This window comes from Lonchura striata, chromosome 24 (genome assembly GCF_050655825.1).
Source record: "Lonchura striata isolate lonStrDom1 chromosome 24, ASM5065582v1, whole genome shotgun sequence".
Lineage (NCBI taxonomy): Eukaryota > Metazoa > Chordata > Aves > Passeriformes > Estrildidae > Lonchura > Lonchura striata.
Genome location: NC_140726.1, coordinates 587,209 through 608,773, shown reverse-complemented (window position 1 = coordinate 608,773; position 21,565 = coordinate 587,209). Strand labels below are relative to the sequence as shown.

At 46.3% G+C, this 21,565-nt stretch overlaps 1 protein-coding gene across 16 annotated transcripts in view; it reads left to right on the top strand.

Annotated features, from left to right (window-relative positions):
• The window catches only part of ST14 (ST14 transmembrane serine protease matriptase), a 59,501-nt gene that overhangs the window by 24,697 nt on the left and 13,239 nt on the right, over positions 1–21,565 (top strand). For 9 of the 16 annotated variants that reach the window (XM_085560042.1, XM_085560041.1, XM_085560043.1 and 6 more), the window contains one exon: positions 14,846–14,943. In XM_085560042.1, the coding sequence (XP_085416168.1) occupies positions 14,846–14,943 (98 nt within the window). Of the gene's footprint in view, positions 1–7,401; positions 7,767–14,845; positions 14,944–15,467; positions 16,439–21,565 lie in introns of those variants that run through there. The other 7 variants (XM_085560057.1, XM_085560056.1, XM_085560060.1 and 4 more) reach the window with 2 other exon arrangements.

Here is a 21,565-nt window from a genome sequence, read left to right as displayed (position 1 = left end):
TAGCTGTGATCTTGTTGATGACCTCAGTGGGAATCTGGCGCCGTCCATCTTGCCATTTCACTCCCAGGAACTGGATCTCTCGGGCAGGTCCCTTGACTTTGCTCTTCTTGATGGCAAAGCCAGCTTCTAGTAGTATCTGGATGATCCTCTCACCTTTCTCAAACACTTCTGCCGCTGTGCTCCCCCACACAATGATGTCATCAATGTATTGCAGGTGTTCTGGAGCCTCACCCTTTTCTAGTGCAGCCTGGATCAGTCCATGGCAGATGGTGGGGCTGTGTTTCCACCCCTGGGGCAGTCGGTTCCAGGTGTACTGCACGCCCCTCCAGGTGAAAGCGAACTGAGGCCTGCATTCTGCTGCCAGAGGAATGGAGAAAAACGCATTAGCAATATCAATGGTGGCATACCACTTTGCTGCCTTGGACTCCAGCTCGTACTGGAGTTCCAGCATGTCCGACACAGCAGCGCTCAGCGGTGGAGTCACTTCATTTAAGCCACGATAGTCCACAGTCAATCTCCATTCTTTGTCAGATTTGCGCACAGGCCAGATGGGGCTGTTGAAGGGTGAGTGGGTTTTGCTGACCACCCCTTGGCTCTCCAGCTCCCGAATCATTTTGTGGATGGGGATCACGGCATCTCGATCCGTCCGATACTGCAGGCGGTGCACTGTCGAGGTCGCAATTGGCACGCGTTGTTCTTCCACCCTTAGGAGTCCTACTGCAGAGGGGTTTTCTGACAGTCCAGGCAAGGTGTTCAATTGCTTAATGTCTTCTGCCTCTACAGCGGCTATTCCAAAAGCCCACCTGAGTCCCTTTGGGTCTTTGTAATATCCGTTCCGGAGGAAGTCTATGCCTAGGATACACGGAGCATCTGGGCCAGTCACTATAGGGTGTTTCTTCCACTCCTTCCCAGTCAGGCTCACCTCAGCTTCCACCAGAGTCAATTGTTGTGATCCCCCTGTCACACCAGCAATGGAAACAGGCTCTGCCCCCACATGTCCCGATGGTATCAGAGTACACTGTGCACCAGTATCAACTAAAGCATCATATTTTTGTGGCTCTGATGTGCCAGGCCATCGGATCCACACTGTCCAGAAGATCCGGTTTTCCCGTGCCTCTCCCTGGCTAGAGACAGGGCCCCTCTAACACTGGTTATCATTCCTTCCTTGGGCATACATACTAGAGGTCCCTTCAAGGGGGTCTGACAGATCGTACCCACAAGCTTGGTCACGGGAGGTTGAGGCTACCTTCACTTTGGTGGAGCTCCCCCGGTTAGAGTTTCCCTCCTTGAGTTGACGGACCCGTGCTGCCAGGACAGAAGTGGGTTTCCCATCCCACCTCCCCATGTCTTCCCCATGGTCACGCAGAAAGAACCACAGATTAGCCCTTGGGGTGTACCCTCTCTCTCTAGCTGGGGATTGTTGGGTGCTGATTCTGGGGCCTGTGACTCTCACGGGTGCTGTATTAACCTTCCTTATCTCCTCCCTCATCTCCTCTTTAAACTCCTTAATCACAGCTGAGATATGAGCCTGCATTGGGCCATTAATCATACTCTCATAATTCCTAAGTTTGTTGGCAACAGAACCTATTGTCTCCCGGTGGGTGTCAGCATTGATTGTTGCAATGAAGGTGGCGTATTGAGATGGCCCAAGATTTGCCAGACTTCACAGCATTTGTCCCGTACACCTGACCTTGTCAGGGTCATCATTGTGTCGTCCATCCCTCCCAAAGAGTACCTCCAATACTGCCACTTCCCTCAGCTGTTGGATCCCTTCCTCGAGGGTCTTCCAGCGCATTCTATGATGGTGCTCTTGCATTCTCTCTCTGTGGACAAACCTCTCCCTGACACTCATTAAGAGCCGCTCCCAGAGAGAAAGGGACCCTGGTTCCCTTACAAAAACCTGATTTATACCCGAGTCCTGGGTCAAGGGTCCCAAGTTCCTTGCCTCACCACCGTCCAGCTGCACGCCTGTACCCATAAGATCCCAAACCCGGAGTAGCCAGGTAGCATAAGCCTCACGCCCTCGTCGCACAATGTCTTTATGCAGATTGCGAAGACTTTCATACATCAGGGACTCGGTGATGATAGCAATCTCTGGCTCCCCTGTGGGTTGTGAGGTTCCTCCATTCCTGTCCCTATCTGCAGGGTGCTCTGCTTTCACCTTAGACTTCCTTGTTTCTACCGGGGCCACTGCTGCTGACCGTGACTGCCCTTGTGGTTCAGCTGGAACCTGGACAGTTGTAACATTAGTGGGTTCCACAGCTGTACTATTAGACTGTCCCTCCTCAAGGCAAAGGGCCGGTTTCTCACCAGCTGGGGAAATGCACTCCTTCAGCATCTCTCGTATCTCCTTAACCAGAACCCTCACCCAATCTGGGCGGTTCATTTCTGAGGTGGGCTGTGGGGCAGGGTCAGGCTCTGGAGCAGCAGCATCTCGAGTCTGTGGTGTAGGTGTGAGGGTAGTTATCCAGGTTAATCTTCCCTTATCTCTGAATGCTAAATATAACAGGACTATCAGCAACACCACCCATTGTATGGTATCATTAGCACTTATAAAGGATCTTAAACCTTTGAGAACTGGTGGAGCAGACCCAAAAAGATGGTTAAAAGGTTGAGAGAAAGTTTGCCCAGGTGCTATTTCCTCGCAGTAGGTACCGTTATTAAAGTAACCCCAAAAACATACACTTAACGTGTGGTAGCTATGAATCCATGTACCTGCCTTCCAGAGGAAATTAAAGATCCATGAATTCCTCACCCAATTAACCCAGAAGCCAAACTTGATAACAGACACCGTAGCCTTAGTTATAGGACCCATTTTTAGATAAGGGTCTGCAAATGGGAAAAGTATAGCTACGATCACATGCCACCCAAACCAAGGTAAACTAGACCACATGGTGATGCTGAAGATGTTTTTACACACAACAAAAAACCAAATTACTTAAGAACTGTTAATCCTTTTTCCCTCTCAATGCCCTCGGGCCTCACGTTGATGCGCCAAATTCTGTCTTGGTTCGACAAGACAGGAGTCTGTAAAAGAGGGCAAAGCCTCCTGTGCAATGGAGAACGGCAAACCCCCCTCCCTCTGAATTACTAGGATCTTTAAATTAAAAGGCTCTCAGGCAAAGATATGGGAGTGGGAGTAACAATTCTTTACTAGGAGAAAACTAGACAACAATTTAAAAAAAAAAAGGCAAATGCAATCAGTACAAACAAAACCAGTGAAAGAAAAAGTCCAGAACCTGGGGAATGCCAGTATCAGTTCTGCTGGGACAATTGCTTCCCTTGCAATAGTTGATGAGTTGCAGCTGCAGAGGTGATCTTTAGAAGGGTATAGTTTTCCTCTGAAGATCTGGTGGCAGTGGGGCCGGTCTTCCTCTGTGCCGGGGTTGCCTCTGAGCTCCGCCGCCGTCGGCTCAGCGCGCGCCGGCTGCTTCGCTGCGAGTGCCGCCGAAAAGAGAGCGAGCGAGAGCTGCTTCCCCAGAAATCCCGCAAAGAGAGAGAGAGCTGCTTCTCTCAGAGTCCCGCCCAGAGAGCTGCCTCCTCTCCCCAAAAAGCTACCCCTTTAAACAACAATAGAGTGCTTGGCTTCCCCCCTCTGGGTGGGACCCCTCACGGTGTTACATTTACCAGCCCTTCATTGAATCAGTCAATGGTGTATAAACAAACCATTGCCTCTACAGGGCAAAACCATTGTCTCTGAGAGAGATAACAAAAACCTGTCCAACCGGTTTTTTCTTCAACAGATGGCAAATGGAATACAAGCTTATCTTACAACCCAGGACAGGGCTCATAGAGGATAGTTTGTGCCTCAGCCCTCCCTGCAGAGTTAAGGAACATTCTCAGATCTGTGCTTACACAATGCTACAGCAACACAAAAGGAAGCATTTACTGTGGTTGTTCTCTTGCCCAGGAAGCATTAGCAGCACTTTCATAGCACTGAGCAAATAAAAGTACAAATGTTTTCATTCCAGTGCCCCACAGTTTGCAGTTAAGCTCCCCAGACACTAAAAGCTTCCCTAAACATGAGTTGTTATGGATGATGGTCCTCAGAAGATGTCTGCAATAACAGGATGCAAAAGGATGAAACGGTTAATGAAAAGACTCCAGCAGCTGGGTCCCAGCACCTGCACCCAAGGGAACTGCAGTGGGCTGTTCCATCACCTGAACACCAGACCCAGTGTCTCTCTCTCTTGTGCCCACATGCAGTTTGGGGTTCCTGCCACAACCTGCAGGATCACGGCCAAGCAAGAAGAGGGCAGAAGATGATTTTCCAAATCAAAGCCTGAACCTTGTGCTACCAAATCCACAGAGAAGTGTGTTCAGACAGGTTTTGTTTTACTGAGCACAGTGTCACCTACCACAGCACCTTTCTTCCCACAAAAGCCCCATTCCACAGTCACTTCCCTGTGACCGCGTACAAAGAGAGAAACAGCCCATGAACTGGCCACCAAAGGTCCACCTTGCCACCAGGCCACCAGGACCATATAAAACCTCAGTTCCTGCTCCTTCATCAGGATTACAAATGAATAAATAGAAATGCAAGAAACAAAGACAAACCCCAGGTCCCTGAGCTCCAGCCCCACTAGATGTCCCTCTCAGCCAAGGCACAAGGACTCCTGAAACAGAACTGCCAGGAAAGAGGTTTGGGAAGTGGGAAGGAACAGGCTGCAAATCCTAGATCTCTCTGGTGAAGTCCAGAGGAAAGGGAGCTAACGGGAGGAAGCAAGAATGAGTGGGCAGGGAAGGGAAACAAGTGTAGGCAAGATGGAGAAACTGAGCCAGGCAGCTCAGAGCAACTGGTCTTGCCTGCAGGGTGCCCAGGTGGGGTTCTGTGGGGGAAGAGCAGTTCTGAATCACCCTAAAAAGTTCCATCCCTTAGGAAAAGGTTCAAGAGTTTGCTGAGAGCCACCAGTCCACTTGAGTTTTATTTCCCTCATCAGTCTATCAGCAACTCACTGGATTTCCCCCCTGTGCCTCAGGACTCAGGCATCAGAGAAAACTCCTTTACTTGTTTCATGTGAAAAGAAACCCCTTGTCAGACCTGAAAAACTGCATTTCATGTTGATGCAGCACATTTCTGACAACTCAGGATTCTGGCAACACAAACCAGCCCCATTTTGTGCTCAGTTCTGGTCAGGGCAAAATATCACTGAACTGGGAATGGGAAACTCAAGAGTCCTGTCAAATTATGGCAATGCCAGGGGTTTGTGTAATCCAGCAACAGGTCAGATTTGTCCCCCTGCACAGAGTACAAGCGGCTGACATTTTTGTCTCATTGCACCCATCTCCTTAGAAACTGTGAGAAAAGTAAAGAGATCAGGGAGCCCCATTAGCAAGAATATACCAACTGCTCAAGAGAAGTCCAGAGAAACAACTCTGGGACACTGCTAAGTTGTTTGCTTACTGTGAGCATTTTAGTGCTACAAACAACTGCAAGGCTGGCAAGTACCTTCTCTGGCATTAATTCTTCCTGAATACCTCACCTCAGAAGAAATCTGCAGTGATCCCCCTGGCAGAACAGCTGGCTGCAGACACAACACACAGGGATAGGAACAAGCAGGAGAGGTCTTGTGACATGAGGAATGGACTGGCAGCATATCTTCAGCAGGAAATAAAAGCACTGCTCCTTGGAGCAGCAGCCACCTGGTCTAGAGCTCATTGGCACAGATAAGGCCTTTCACACCTGCTGCATTTACATCAAGAAGGATGACAGCTTCTTTAGGAATACACGGAGCTTCCAAAGAGCAAGGAAAAATTGTTGCCTTGTAGACTGCAGTAGGTGCAATGCTGCCAGATGTCTGATCTTACACCACAGCAGTCTCACACCACTTGCCAAAAGGGTGATCTCAGGTGTGTGTGTTCTGCATTATTAAACATTCTTGGAAGACAGAGGGAAGCTGTGCAGGGATGGGGTGAGTCAGGCTGTGGAGGCTGGTTCTCTTTTACCCTTGGTACTCTTGGGCTTTGCCCTCCCCCTGCCACAGCCAGTCAGAGAACTGAAAACTCCCCAAGGAAGCAGCACTTTCTTCCTGTGCACACAGAGGTTGGCAGGACAGGTGAGTGGAGTGAGGCTGTGAGGAAGCATCAAGTAACCTCCTTCCACTTCCCTGACAGAGGTGCAAGGGGAACACCCTTCCCTATGCCTGCTCAATGCTTGTTCTCTACCCAAGTTTGAAGAGCCCACTGCTCATTTCAGATAATCCATGAACCAGCTTCCCAGGCAATTCAACAAAAAAAGAGCTTCCCATCCCACGATGTATCACTGTTGGGGGTTGAGTTTTTTGGGTTTTTTTCTTTCCTTTTCTTTCCTTGTTACTTGTGGAATTTTTCCTCTGAATTGCTAAGAAGCACTGATGGCTGGGTGCTGAGAAGGAGGGAGAACTCCTCGGTTTTTTTTGGGAGTTTCTCTCGAGGGGGACAGAGATACCGTGAGAATGGGGGGCAGGTAAAAAAGACCGGCTTGGGGGACAGCCTCGCTCTCTCGCTCTTTGGCATCAGAGGAGGAGGCCAGGCTGTCGCTTACTGCGAGATGAATTCACCAGCACCACTGGAGCTCAGCCCTGAGGGACTGATCCCCATCTGCTTGTGTGCCCCGGGAATCCTGAACTTCTCTCCCTGCCCTGCTTGGAGCTGGGCTGCCGCTGCCCCAGCCCCGCTGTTCTCTTCAGTGCTGTTCTGGGTCTCTCCGCGCTGTAACCCGCACCAGGCTGCTTGGCCAGCATGTCCCCACAGTTCCAGCTACCACCAAACTTTTGATACACCTCTCCCACAAGTCTGGGATTTTTGCTTGTTCCTGCCAGCTGTGATGATAACTGCACCAAAGGGGAAAGTGCCTGCAGTCGAGAAGACTGTTACCAGATCCCTGATTGTGTTTGTTGTTAATGCCATAGTTGTTGTTTTGTTTGCTTTGTTATACATACCAGTAAAGAACTGTTATTCCTATTCCCATATCTTTGCCTGAGAGCCCCTTAATTTCAAACTTACAGTAATTTAGAGGGAGAGGGTTTACATTCTCCATTCCAAGGGAGGCTTCTGCCTTCCTTAGCAGACACCTGTCTTTCAAACCAAGACAATTACCCTACCACAAACATCTTAACAACTACCAGTTTTCCATCCTGTCCTAAATATTTCTTGAATTCTCAGTGGTGGACATTGGATTTGCTTCTAGTTTTGTCTCCTGCATGGCCACACTGAAATAGAGGTTTTTTGAGTTCACTTAAGTTAACAAAATGAATTAAGTATTTATATTTTAGCTTGTAGTTAATTTTTAACCTTTTACTTAAGAAATCTCTGCCATAGTACAAAAGGGCATAAGAAAATACAAATTTATTAAGCTTATTGCAAAAAGAACAATGCCTAAGGATGCAAAGAATCCAGATAAATAAGCTTTCCTGTCTCCAGGCCTATCAAGACTGACAGATGTACACAGATAAGCACTGAAGGACCGAAAACGCACATGCAGAGAGGAAGAGTTCAAAAGTTCAACCATGAAGAAGACCAAAATCTTCAGCCTCAGAACACCCCAAGAGACCGCCGTACAACACCACAGCAAACCATGTGTGCCCAGAAGGGCGTGGACCTATTTAGCATGAGAGGCAAGGATAGGCGGGGCCAGGGGTTGAATATACATAAAAAAGTTGTGTAACATATTGCATATGGAATGCTTTTGTGAATAAAGTGTAGGTCAGACTGAGGCTCGGCACACAAGTTTTTGGAGAGCAATCTCACTTGTGCTGGGCGCTGACAATACATACCCACTTCATAACTACCCCAGGTTGTGGAGTCTATTTATTTATTCTGCATATCACTTCAACACTTTGGAATTTAATTCTCCCTTCTTGTGCTGAGTCATTAAAACTGAAGATCAAGGACAAAGACTCTCTAACTAGTCTAAGTTATAAAGTAGTATGTTTATTAACACCAGCAGGCAGTACGGGAGTCATTCCCGAAAGGCATGACCACACTGTACAAGGTTCTTTGTCCTCTATTTCCTGAGATCTTACGTACAATACATATGCAAAATCCCAGCACCTCCCATCCCTGCTTTGTATTACAATTACGTTATTAGTCCTTCACGTGTGCACAGTTCTTCTCTTGAATTGGGTCGGTGGTCTCAAATTGGGTCAGTGGTCTTAAGGGATGAAGTCAGGAAAGTCTTTGTTAGGTGTCTGTGACCCTCTGGCATGATCCAAAGTCCCCTGCTTTGTGATTAATTGACATAAAGCCCAGGTGCTAACCTTTGTTCTATTGGTTTCAGTATGTTCTTAAAACAGTTCACTTACTCCACTTCCTTCTACAAACACACTCATAATGGCAAACAATATAACAATCAGGTATAGCTTAAGCATCTAGTAATCATTAACCTATCATCTACCTATCCAACTTACATCCTGATCAGTATTAATTGCTTCTAACCCTCAGCTGAAATCTCAACTTTTTGAAATCATACTTCAGTGTGGGATACATTTAAGAGTATCCAGGGTCTGATAACACTCATCTTTCATGGAAAATGGCTTTATCCTGTCATGACTGATCTATTTTGTAGGTGATATTTTAGTAATTACTTCAGAATTACAGTCAAGCTACTGGTTATGCAGCATTGGCAGCACAGACAGGATAACAGAGAAATAAATCCTTGGGAAAATCTTCAGCTTTTTAAGAAAAATCAAGCTTCTTGACTCAGTTCTAGGTGCAAGTAAAACGTAAAATAAAATCAGCACTTGCCGCATCTAGTTGGGCATGTAGTTCAACATTTCAGCTGAAAAGGGCATCACTGAAGGAATGCTTATATTCTATAGGTTAAAGCCTTCCCCTATCCTTTAAGTCCTAGGGCCTCAGTGGTCACATTTGCCAATCTTCAAGTGACTATGACATTCTCCTTTCAAGCCTTTTTCTTCAGAACATGAACCAAAGTAACCCAGAAAGGGTTAACCAGTACTCAAGTACTTAATTTGATTAGCATCAACCCCCTGCAGCTTTTTGCTGACAACTCTTCCAGTTCGAGGCTGGAATCAAGGAGCAGAACACACCAGCGAGAGGCTTAGGAAAGCATCTCATGGCGAGCAGTCTGACAGGCTCCCAAGAGAAACAATGAAAACCTTGTGCTTGAGTCACTGAACACTGGAGCCAGAACAGGAAAATTTAGTGGAGGGAACAAGATTTCCCCCAAAGAGAGGGAAATGGAGAATTGAAAAGAGCTGAGGTCATCCCATCTCCAATTTTTGTTGTTCCAGAAGTCTGCAGAGGTGGTGGCTTACACAGCACAGCACAAGCAAGGCAGATGACTAACAGATGCTATCAAACATGCCAGAGTGAATCAACCCCACCAACACAGGTCATATAACAGCCTTTCGGCCCTGGTCTGCTAGGTTTGCACTGAGGTGAGGTGAGGTGAGGTGAGGTGAGGTGAGGTGAGGTGAGGTGAGGTGAGGTGAGGTGAGGTGAGGTGAGGTGAGGTGAGGTGAGGTGAGAAACAGCTTCCAACTAGAAAACTATTATTAATATCTTCAGGAAAACCCACAGTCCACGAAGCAGCCAGGATAACACAGGACCACAAGGTTACAACAGCCACCTTGGCGGCCTTTAGCCTTGGTTGGTTAAATCTCCAAGCTCAAACACTTCAGACAGAAGTTATTGGACAAGAAATTTACACTTCACATAATGAAAGTGGTAAGTTCTTCCAGTTATTTACTAAGTCTGAAACCCCCCATAAAAACCCCTAATAGTTTAGGAAACTGTCCCAGTACCTCTATACTGCTTGTCTGGTGGTTGTTTGGGAGCCACTTTATTCAGAAACACCCTTACCTGAGCTGGAATGAGAAAGAAAAGCTAGAAAAAACTCATTCCTTGAGTAATGTCAGCCTTGCTGATTTCATTAGGAGACAACTGCTACTAATGCCTGTAAAAAGACAGATCATTAGTCTCCTCACAAATCCCAGTACACAAAAGATAAGTTGAACACATGGTTCATCCATTAGAGACATGTCGTGGCTGCTGCATTCTCCAGCATGCTGGCAGAAAAACACAAAGAAAAACCAAACTTCTGAGCCCTCCTTGATGTCTGGAAGGCAGCAACTGCCCATGCACGTGAATCATTAGAACCAGAAATCACCAACAAAGACTCTCTAACTAGACAAACTTAGAAAGTGGTATGTTTATTACACCCTCAGGTGGCACCTTGGGGATTGTCCCCAAAATGCAGCACACAAGGATTTTTGCCTCCTCTTTATTTCCCAAAATAATGCATATGCACAACCCCAGCACCTCCTATCCCTGCTTGGTATTAAAATTAGGTTATTAGTCCTTCATGCGTGTGCAATTCTTCTCTTGAATTGGGTTGGTGGTCTTGAATTGGGTGAGTGGTCTTAAGGGATGAAGTCAGGAAAGTCTTTGTTATGTGTCTGTGACCCTCTGGCATGATCCAATGTCCCCTGCTTCATGATGGATTGACATAGAGTCTAGGCACTGGGCATTGTTCTACTGGTTTCAATATGTTCCTCTAATGGTTCACTTGCTCCACTTCCTTCTACAAATGAGCTCATGGTATAACAATTAGCTTTAGCTTAAGCATATAATAATCATTAACCTATCATTGGTGTATCTAGCTTCAATATGAATTAGTCCTAACCCTCAGCTAAAATCTTAACCCTTCAAAATCATGATTCACACAGACACCTGGCCTGCACAGAGGCCTTGCAGATAAGCTGGGAGGTCTGTTACTCTTGTCATTGGAGAATAGAGCCTGCCTGCCTGTTAGTACAAGGTATTTGCATCATGAAGAATTCTCATTTCAAGAAAATTTACAGCCTGTCTTGGGCTGTAAGATGTGATTTGGGGGTGTGTATTCTGTTTCCCATCTGTTAGAGGTGGGGCAGTTATCTTCTGTTAATTGGGCAATTTACTTTATCTCTTCCATTACCAATCCTCCCTCTGGGGAGATATCTTCTGGAATAGGCCATTGAGTCCTACTGCATGACTGATAAAATTGCATCATCCCATTGTGAGATGCTCCGCCCAGAGGGAGGAGCCAAGCATTCCTACCTGGATCCAATCTGAGATTTGGAACACCAGAAGCAGCCTTTTCCCACTGGATGCCCAGAGGAAGACCAGGACCATCTACACCACCACTGGATCTCCTGAGGAAAACTCCAGCCTTCTACAGGATAACTGCTTCAATGGAACCACATCTGTCACTCCAGGAAGACTGCAGCCACCATTTAATGGGACTGCTACCAACACCCTGACCCACAGGGTGTCAAGTCGTATTCTGACTCTGTCAGTGTTGTATTACTGCATTTTTAATTTTTATTTTCTTCCCTAATAAAGAGATGTTATTCCTACTCCCATATCTTTACCCAAGAGCTCCTTAATTTCAAAATTACAATAATTCGTAGGGAGGAAGTTTACTTTTCCCATTTCAGAGGAGGCTCCTACCTTCCTTAACAGACACCTGTCTTTTAAACCAAGACACAGCCTTAGTGAAGAGGCTTAGGGCTGTTCAAACAGTCAAATATGACAGCCCTGGGCAAGCACATGCACATGTAGGAACAGAGGAGTGGGAATAGATAGAAGAAGACATCAAGTACAATTCAAAAAACTTCCCATCACTTATGGAGAAGTTCTTCTGTGGGAAGAGATAAGATGGAGTTGAGCTGTAGGCTATGGCATGACCAGAAGAAACTTTTCTCACCTACTTAGTGGGGATACCCTTGAATGGCACACAAAGTACACAAGAAAGACAAAATGCTGTCAAAATGCAACACTCTTCCCAGAGCAGTTGCAATACCACAACCCACTGTATGGAACCATGAGATCTTTGGAATGATAATTTAGTTGTTGCTTCACTTGAACCCCAAGAGTTAAGAGATTTTAGGGACATTATCAGCAGAAGAATGTGTATTTTTAAATTATACACTGGGACATGATATGTGGGGCTGAATTGGAACAGGAAAGCAAAATGTTACCCTTGATAGTTTCTGAATTAAATAGATTGGCTTGCTTTGTAGCAAAAAGAGTAAATAAAACTTCCTTAATTTTGAGTGCTTTAGCTATAGTTATAGATAGAGTGCAACATGCTACCTTGCAAAATCCTGCTGCCACTGATTTTCTTTTGTTAGTTCAGGGACATGGTTGTGAAGAGTTTGATGGCATGTGTTGTATGGAGGATTTTCTGGGACAGATCACTGGCTGGAAGGGTTAGGTTTATCAAGCTGGGTGAAGACCCTCATTCAAACTGGGCTTATTATTTTTGTATTATATTCATTTCACTCATTATACCATTTTTTTATCCTATATACAAAAGGGCTTGCAGAAGAGGATAAAGACTGTCTTTACAGTTGAAAACCAAAAATGTGGATCTGTGATGGCTAACAGCTGGCCTGAAGGCATCACAGACAAAAGTAACCTTGACCTTGACTTAATCAGCCTGTACCCATGAGGAAAGGAAGTAAACATCTTTAAGGAAGAAAGCTTTGAGGAGCAGAAAGACTTAACTGCAGGGAACAGATGCTGGCCAATCTTTGGCAAGCATGTACGCAGGCAGCTATTGGACAGTGAACTGGGTGGCAACAATTTATCAGCAATTGGGATCAAGCACGTGATTTTTGTAAACCATATAAATAGGACCTGTGAACAACAAAGATTGCTATTGTCACTTGAACCTCTGAGTGTCATGTCTGTCTTCACTAAAACATGCTCCCCCTCTAAGAAAATTACACCTCCCAGTCCCCCAAACACAGCTCTCATTCACCTTTCTACCCACATATCCATGCCAGAAATCCAGGACTTTAATATGAAGGGGTTATCACATCACCTCTCACCATATGCTTTTTTTCACCTCTTGATCCAACTTGCTGAAGATGAGTTCACTCCAATTTCACTCCAATCTTACTCTAACTGTTAAAGTAAAAATTAATCAAGCCAGCTCTGGACCCAGACAGACAGGAGAGCAAACAGCAAATCCACTGCAGGTAAAGCTGCAATGGAACCAGAGAGTCTAAAACAAGGGGCATTAAATGGCTTCTCTTTATGTGTTTTCAGAACAATGTTTCCAGTATTGCAACATGGTTATTTGTGCCTAGATTAGTCAACCAGGACAGCAAGACCTTACCACTAAGAGTCATAATGGCAAGTGTGGCTGCAAGTGTCCAAGGGAAGAAGATGAGATGACATGCTTTGATATTAAACAGATAGCGAAGCTGCTATTGAACCCCAGTTCAATACATGATATTCGAGTCCACCTGGTGGCGATATGCAGATGATCAAGAGCAACAGAATCTAGAAGTACTGCAGCAAGATCCATTCTTTGGGGCTGGGGCTTCTCATCTTATGGGAATGCAACCCATTGGCAACCGACAGTTGTGCATCCTTTAATTTTAGTGCAAGCAAGAGACTTGGGAATGCAGGCCCTGCTTAAAGTAGCAGACATGGTAACACCAACACAGAGGTATTCCACATTCAAACAGTGTCCCCATGAGCCATACCTCCAGTTTATAGAATGATTATGAGGTGCCATGGAAAAACAAATATTAAACAATGACCCAAGAAATCAATATTGCAATTGGCTTGAGATAATGTAAATGAGGGCTGCAAAAGGGATATAGATTTGTTACCAAAAGAAGATCCATCCTTAAATGAACTACTTGATGCATGTGCTAAAGTTTGGATTAAATCACATAGTATGGCTTTGTTAGCTGATTCTTTTAAGTTAACACTCCATTGTTATAGTGTGCAATAAGGTCACATGAAAGCAAACTGTCCTCATAAGTCTAACCCACAGGGGACATATCAAAAGCAAAGAATTGGAACCATAACGAGAAGTTGTAGCCAATGTGGGAAGCCTGGTCATCTGGCCAAGAAGTGCAGGTCCAAGTTTCATCTTAATGGACAGCTTCTCAATGAGCAGGGAAAGGGAAGCAGGAGACCAATGGGGAAACGCGTGCAGACATAAGCATCTTCCCATACCCTAGTGCAAGTCTATGAAACTAGCTCACCAGAAGAACAAGAAAGGCAGTGGGTATGGATGTTTATATCACCATCACAGTAATCATAAGCTCATTGCAGGTGCATAGAGTTCCTCTTGAGGCCTGTGGACCTATAGGGAGGGGATTAGGTGGTCTGTTGTTAGGAAGATCAAGGGCAACATTACAAGGTATTTTTGTTCACCTCAGTGTTATAGAAACTGATTACACAGGGCAGATACGTGCCATGGTGTCAACGCCTACTCCTCCTGTGACAATCCCAGCTAAAACTTGTATCACCCAGTGTTGCTATCATGCTGGCATGGTAGTGTGGAGGAAGGGTTTTAGAAAGGCCTTGGGAATGGGAAACTGAGGAAAAGATACATTTCTGTATGCCCCATTGTTTCGGGAAAGTTTTGCTTCAGCATTTCTCTGTGAACCCCCCTTCTCCTCACCCCTGAGCAGTTCTCATTGGACCTGACTCCTGGGGTGATTCTGATGTGCCTAAGCTGGACACTGTCTCTATTGTTTAGACCTTATCTCTTAATTTTGCTGTATAAAACTGTATCTGGGCAGTAGCCCATGGTCTTTTGTCCCTGCCACCGTTCAGGCAATACAATCTCTCTGGACTGTACACAATTGACCTCTCTTTGTCTCTTTATCTCGATCCCTTGTGGTGACCGAGGCACGCTGCCGCTTGAACCATGCCAACCCAGCTGGTGCCTGGTAAGCCCAGTGCAGCGGGACCGCGGCAAACCCCAGTCCCCAGAGGGAACAGCTAGCCAGAGGGGTCCTGGGGGACCGGGGAGGGATGGGGGACAGCCGCAAGTGACCCCTGAAAGCTGTAACCCAGCTTATGCCTTTCACGTCTTGTGTTCCCAAAACAGACACAAGGACATGAGGAGACCGAGGCTTTGGATCAACTGGAGAACCTCAGGTGTACTGGACTCAAGCCATCTTTGACAAATGTGGTTTGTACACTTAGGTAAGTAACTTTGTACACTTGCCTTGGGCAAGTACATCTCACATAAAGGTCAGTGGTATGGTAGATACTGGAATAGGCATTACCATCATTTCTGCAGACAGATGGCCTCAATCATGTCCTACCACAACTGTAGGATCTGTTGTTGCTGGCCTTGGTGGTACCACACAGAGTCATCTATGCAGCAAACCTGTGCTGGTTAAGAATCCTGAAAGTCAGACAGCCACTATACGCCCCTATGTTACTGCTGCACCACTTAACTTATGGGGAACAGACATCAGCATGGGGAGTCTGGGTAGAAACAGATTTTTAACTGGGGCCACTGTACTAAGAGGTGTAAAGCAACCTACACTAGCTTTGAAGTGGCTTACTTAGTGTAAGAGACAGTCTGAAGTTTCCTTCATTTGCCTCACAATCGTTACAAGGACCCTGAAGACCCTTGACAGGAGTTCTGGCCTAGCTGAGATGGACACTTGCTAAGTGACTGTCTTCAGGTGCACTCACTACAGAACTTTGCATTCAAACAGGTTGTGACAAACAGTGGCTTTTACTTGCATGCCTGCACCTGCTTCACAGACCAACATGCTCTTCACAATGGCCCATCAATCTTCCCTACCTTCTGGGCAGATGCCACTTGCTTTGGCTAAAGACTATATAAACTGTAACTTTTTGAGAAGAATTTGGTGAACCCCTGTGGAGTTGCGTTATGTATATGTTTTATTATCCCTGTATTATGTATTGGTTTATTCCTTTGTACCCCCGTGTGCAACTTGGTTTATCCCCAGTTTTCCCGCTTTGTCCTCCCTTCCCGCCTTCCCAGTATCTATCCATCACCCTGAAAGAGGCATTTTACCCCCCCCGGGTGCCTTGTCTATCACTCAGTGCCCCTTCCCATCCATCCAGAAGCTTCTACTCAGGGCACCGGGTGATTGGGCGAGAACCTGGGGCTCCCTCCATATCCTTCCCCCATTGGACCCCACCATATCCCCCCATCCCGGAGCCACCCCCTATCCCTATCCCCATTGGTCGTTGGATACCCCTCCCTTACAGTTTATAAGCCAGTGCAAGCACCTTGTGCTTGTTCCTGTTGGCTGGCATTGTTCTAGGATATTTGGCCCCGTTGGGCTACAATAAACTCGGACTTAGCCCCCAGCAGGATCCGCTCTTCATTTACCACCGCGAGGCTTGCTAGCGCTGCCCGGAACCCACAAAGGCACTCTACAAACCCCAGCTGGGAGCGGCGGAGGGTGCCTCCATCGCCCACTCTCGCCCCAGAGAAGAGCTAGCCGGGGCTGAGACAAAGGGAACCGGGGCGGGAGCGCGGCAAACCCCCATGGATGATGACGAATCCATGTGGCTGGACCATTGAGGACCTCATCTTGGCGGTGATAGCTATTTCTCTTTCCCGTCTTTTCTCTCTATCCTTTATTTCCTTTTCTGTCCCCTCTATCACATTTGCTGTTGGTACCACAATAAAGGTGCATTTGTTGTGATTAAACTGTTAGTCCCCTGCTGTTTGCCTTTTTGCAGTTTTGGGATCGATTAACGAACCATCACAACACCCCGCTCCTCTAAGTGGATCGTGAAACTGAGCTACCTGTGTAGGTTCAACAGTGGCCCCTTGAAAAAGAAAAATTAAATGCCCTTAAACTTTTGGCTCAGGAACAATGACCTCAAGGTCACATCGAGCCTTTGACAAGCCCATGGAGCACTCTTGTATTTGTAATCAAAAAGAAATCAGGTAAATGGAGGTTACTCCATAATTTAAGAAAAATGAATGCTGTTATGGAGACTATGGGTGCTTTACTGCCTGGATTGCCATCACAAACTATGATACCCACTATCTGAAACAATTTAATTATTGATTTGAAAGATTGCTTTTTACCATTCCCTTACACCCAGATGATACCCCAAAGTTTGCTTTTACAATGCCTTCCATCAATCCTGCAGCACCAGTTGAACAATACCAATGGAAAGTGCTGCCACAGGGCATAAAAATAGCCCCACAATTTGCCAGTGGTATGTTGCACAGGGACTCTCAATAGTGAGAGAACAGTTTCCAGGGGTATATTGTTATCACTACATGGATGACATCCTAATAGCAACCCCAACCAAAGAAGGCCTTTTACAGATTTGGCCAGAATTGATGTGAGAACTGCAAGAATTTGGCTTACAAATTGCACCAGAAAAGGTATAACAAGAACCACCATGGAAATACCTGGGAATTAAAATATTAGATCAGACCATACAAACACAAACAATTCAATTCTCAACAAAAATTCAGATTTTAAATGATGCAGAGAAGCTTTTGAGTATGGCTTTATTTAGAATTAACCACCCCACAATTAGCACCCTGGTTTAACATCCTTAAAGGTAATCCTGAATTTACCTCCCCAAGGAAATAAATACTAGTGGCAAAAGCCACACTGGAAACAGTAGAGTGGGCCATAACAGATAGGTCTACTGGATATGTCCTGAAGTTTGTGTTAGTGTTTGTTGTTATTGTTGATCTAAATCCCACAGGTATCATTGGTCAATGGGACACTTGGTCCAACCCATTACACATTTTAGAATGGGTCTTTTAACCTTACTAACCTAAAAAGACATCATCTTATGTCTTTGAATTGATTGCACAGTTAATCATCAAATGTCGTAAAAGATGTTTACAGTTAAAAGATCCTGCAAAAATCACTGTACCTGTTCAACAGGAATTTTTGGAATGTTGCTTTGCAAATAGGACAGCACTACAAAGTGCTTAACAAAATTTTACAGGACAAATCACCTACCACTTACCCAGTCATAAACTGCTGCAGTTAAGAAGGCCTGGCACATCAGATCCACATAAATATGAAGCGTTAGGGACATGTGGGGGCAGAACCTGTTTCCACCACAGCAATAGACCCTGTTGGGAGCCAAGGTGAGCCTGACTGAGAAGGAGCAGCAGAAACATCCATTGTGACCGGCCCAGAGGCCCCGTGTGTTCTGGGCATAGACTTCCTCCAGAATGGCTGTTACAAAGACCCAAAGGGACTCAGGTGGGTTTTGGCATAGCTGCTGTAGAGGCAGAGGACATTAAGCAATTGAACACCTTGCATGGACTATCAGAAAACCCATCTGCAGTAGGACTCCTGAGGGTGGAAGAACAATGAGTACCAATTGCCACCTTGACTGTGCACTGCTGGCAGTATTGAATGAATCAGGATACCATGATCCCCATCCACAGAATGATCCATGAGCTGGAGAGCGAAGGGGTGGTCAGCAAAACCCATTCACCTTTTAACAGTCCCATTTGGCCTGTGCACATATCTGACAAAGAATGGAGATTGACTGTGGACTATTGTGGCTTGAAGAAGTGACTCCACTGCTGAGCGCTGCTGTGCCGGACATGCTGGAACTCCAGCACGAGCTGAAGTCCAAGGCAGCAAAGTGGTACGCCACTGCTGACATTGCTAGCGCTCTTTTCTCCATTCTTCTGGCAACAGAATGCAGGCCTTAGTTTGCCTTTACGTGGAGGGGTGTGCAGTACACCTGGAACTGACTGCCCCAGGGTGGAAGCACAGCCCCACCATCTGCCACAGAATGATCCAGCCTGCACTGGAAAAGGGTGAAGCTCCAGAACATCTGCAGTACTACATGTAGGAGAACATGGCAATGGAAGTATTTGAGAAAGGAGAAAGAATCATCCAGATTCTGCTGGAAGCAGGCTTCGCCATCAAGAAGAGCAAAGTCAAAGGACTTGCCCAAGAGATCCAGTTCCTGGGAGTGAAGTGGCAAGATGGGCAGCGTCAGATTCACACTGAAGTCATCAATAAAATCACCTAAATGTCTGCACCAACCAACAAGAAAGAAACACAAGCTTGCTGAGGCGCCATAGGTTTTTGGAGGAGGCACATTCCCAAGTACAGCCAGATTGTGAGCCCTCTCTACTTGGTCATCCACAAGAAGAACACTTTCCACTGGGGCCCTGAACAGCAAAAAGCCTTTTCCCAGATTAAGCAGGAAAACGCTCATGCAGTAGCCCTTGGCCTAGTCAGGATGGGACCAGAGGTGAAGAATGTGCTCTACTCTGCAGCCAGGAACCATGGTTTGTCCTGGAGCCTTTGGCAGAAGGTGACTGGGGAGACTCAAAGCCAACCACTGAGATTCTGGAGACGAAGTTACAGAGAGTCCAAAGTCAACTACACTCTTACAGAGAAGGAAATCTTGGCCACCTATGAAGGAGTTCAAGCTGCCTCGGAGGTGATTGGCACAGAAGCACAACTCCTCCTGGCACCCTGGCTGCCAGTGCTGGGGTGGTTGCCTCTACCCACCACGCCACTAATGCCACATTGAGCAAATGGATTGCTCTCATCACCCAGCACGCCTGTATTGGAAACCTGAATCGCCCTGGGATTTTGGAAATAATTGCAAACTGGCCAGAAGGTGAAAACTTTGGTCTCACTGACAAAGGAGCAGGAACAAGTGACAAGGGCTGAAGAAGCTCCACTGTACAACCAACTACCAGCAGAAGAAACACACTATATTCTTTTCACTGCTGGTTCCTGTCGCATTGTAGGGATGAACCAGAAGGGAAAAGCAGCTGTACAGAGCCCCACACAACAGGTCACAGAAGCTACTGAAGGAGAAGGTGGATCAAGTCAACTTGCTGAACTCAAGACTGTTCAGAATGGGTTCTGGATATTGCTGAAAGAGAGAAATGGCCAAAACTCTACCTTTATACTGATTTGTGGATGATAGCCAATGCTCTGTGAGGCTGGCTGGGAAGGTGGAAAAAGGCCAACTGGCTGCATAGGGAAAAACCATTCTGGGCTGCTGATGAGTGGAAAGACATTGGCACTCAGGTGGAAAAGTGGCCTGTGAAATTCCATCATGTAGATGCCCATGTCCCCAAGAGTCAGGCTAATGAAGAGCACTGGGGTTTGCAAAGCAAAGCCTCTCCTCCACCCCTCCTCATCTCAGACAAAGCTGCCATTACCACCTGCTCCCCGAGCCGGTGCTGGAGCACTCCGTGCAGCCACGTGGGTATCACAACACCTGCCCTGTCCACAAGGAGCCTGCCAGCACCCTTGCCAGCTGTGACCGTAACTGCACCAAAGAAGAAAGTGCCTGCAGTCAGGACAGCTGATACTGGTTTCCTGGTTCTGTTTACTAGTAATGCTGTAATTGTTGTTTGTCAGATTATTCCCAGCTTTTTTACAGAAACAGGGCAACTGAGAGGAGTTTTAAAAGATTCTATTCCATTATTGGTCTCAATGAAGGGTGAGATATAAGAGATGTAAAACTTAATGCCATTCTATCAGAAGCCAACCTATTTCCTGGTTACAATACCTTATAAATGTTTTTCAGCCTATTAGCTGTTACCACACAGTAATACTTCTATCACCAATCACCTATATTTTTATCCCACGTGGTCCTGCTACAATGCATCTTTCACAGTTCTAATTCTCTAAAATATCTGGTCTTTTTGCAAGGCCATATTTTGAAATTTGTTGAAACTTGTTTCTAGTTCATTCTCTCTCAGCAATGTTGTATCTAGTCCATGGCCTTCCCAAGTCAGCACACCTTATCTCAGAGTTTGCACACAGATGTACAAGACTCTGTGAGCTTTCTGTCAGGTTTCGAGAATCCCTTACAAATCCATTTCTCACAATTGTTTTGTCTGCCTTGCCGTACATACTAGTAAAGAACTGTTACTCCTATTCCCATATCTTTTCCTGAGAGCCTCTTAATTTCAAATTTATGATAATTTGGAGGGAGAGAATTTACATTCTCCATGCCAAGGGAGTCTCCTGCCTTCCCTATAAGACACCTATCTTTCAAACCAAGACAGCCTCCTTTTTAGGAGGCCAGAATTGTCTCTGTCCTCCTCCCACAGGGGGGAGCCAAGGCATCCCTGTTCTCCTTACCTTTGGGGAGATAGTGGGTGCTCTCCATTCTCCTTACCTTTGGGGAGGCCTGTTGTGGGGGGGGGGGGGGGGTCTCTGTCCTTCTTGCCCCAGAGAAGTCTCCATCTTTCTTACCTTTGGGGGAACCATAATGGTCCCTGTCGTCCTCTGCTGTGAGAGGTTCTGGGCAGCTTTCATTCTGTTCCCCTAATGGGGGGGACCAGAGTGGTTGCCATCCCTCTCCTCTTTTGGGAAAGCTGGGGTGGTCTCGGACCTCATCCCCTGTGGGGAGACTGGAGACTGGAAAGTCTCTGTTGTCCTCCTATTTAGAGGAGCCGGGGTTGTCACTGTCCTACTCATGTGTAGGGAGCTCAGGGCTTCTCCATCCTCCTTACCTTTTGGGTGGACTGGGTGGCCACCATTCTCCTTACTTTTTGGTGGGGGCAGGGGTGGTGTAGGGAAGGCTGTGCTCCAGGACAGCTTTGATGAATGGAGACAAGAGATCTCTGAAGGCTGCTCTTAGAATATAAAGTTTATTAGGGATGATGAAAGGTCTTGCATGGAGCTGCCAGACAAAACACGTGGCAAGGCCTGAGGGGATGGGGGAGGGGAGAGACAAGGGGTAGAGAGGATGCTCTAGGAGAGGGTGGAAGTTCTAAGAGAGTGGGGATTCCAAGAGAGGGGAAGATCCAAGAGAGGGGAAGATCCAAGAGAGGGGACGATCCAAGAAAGGGGAAGAT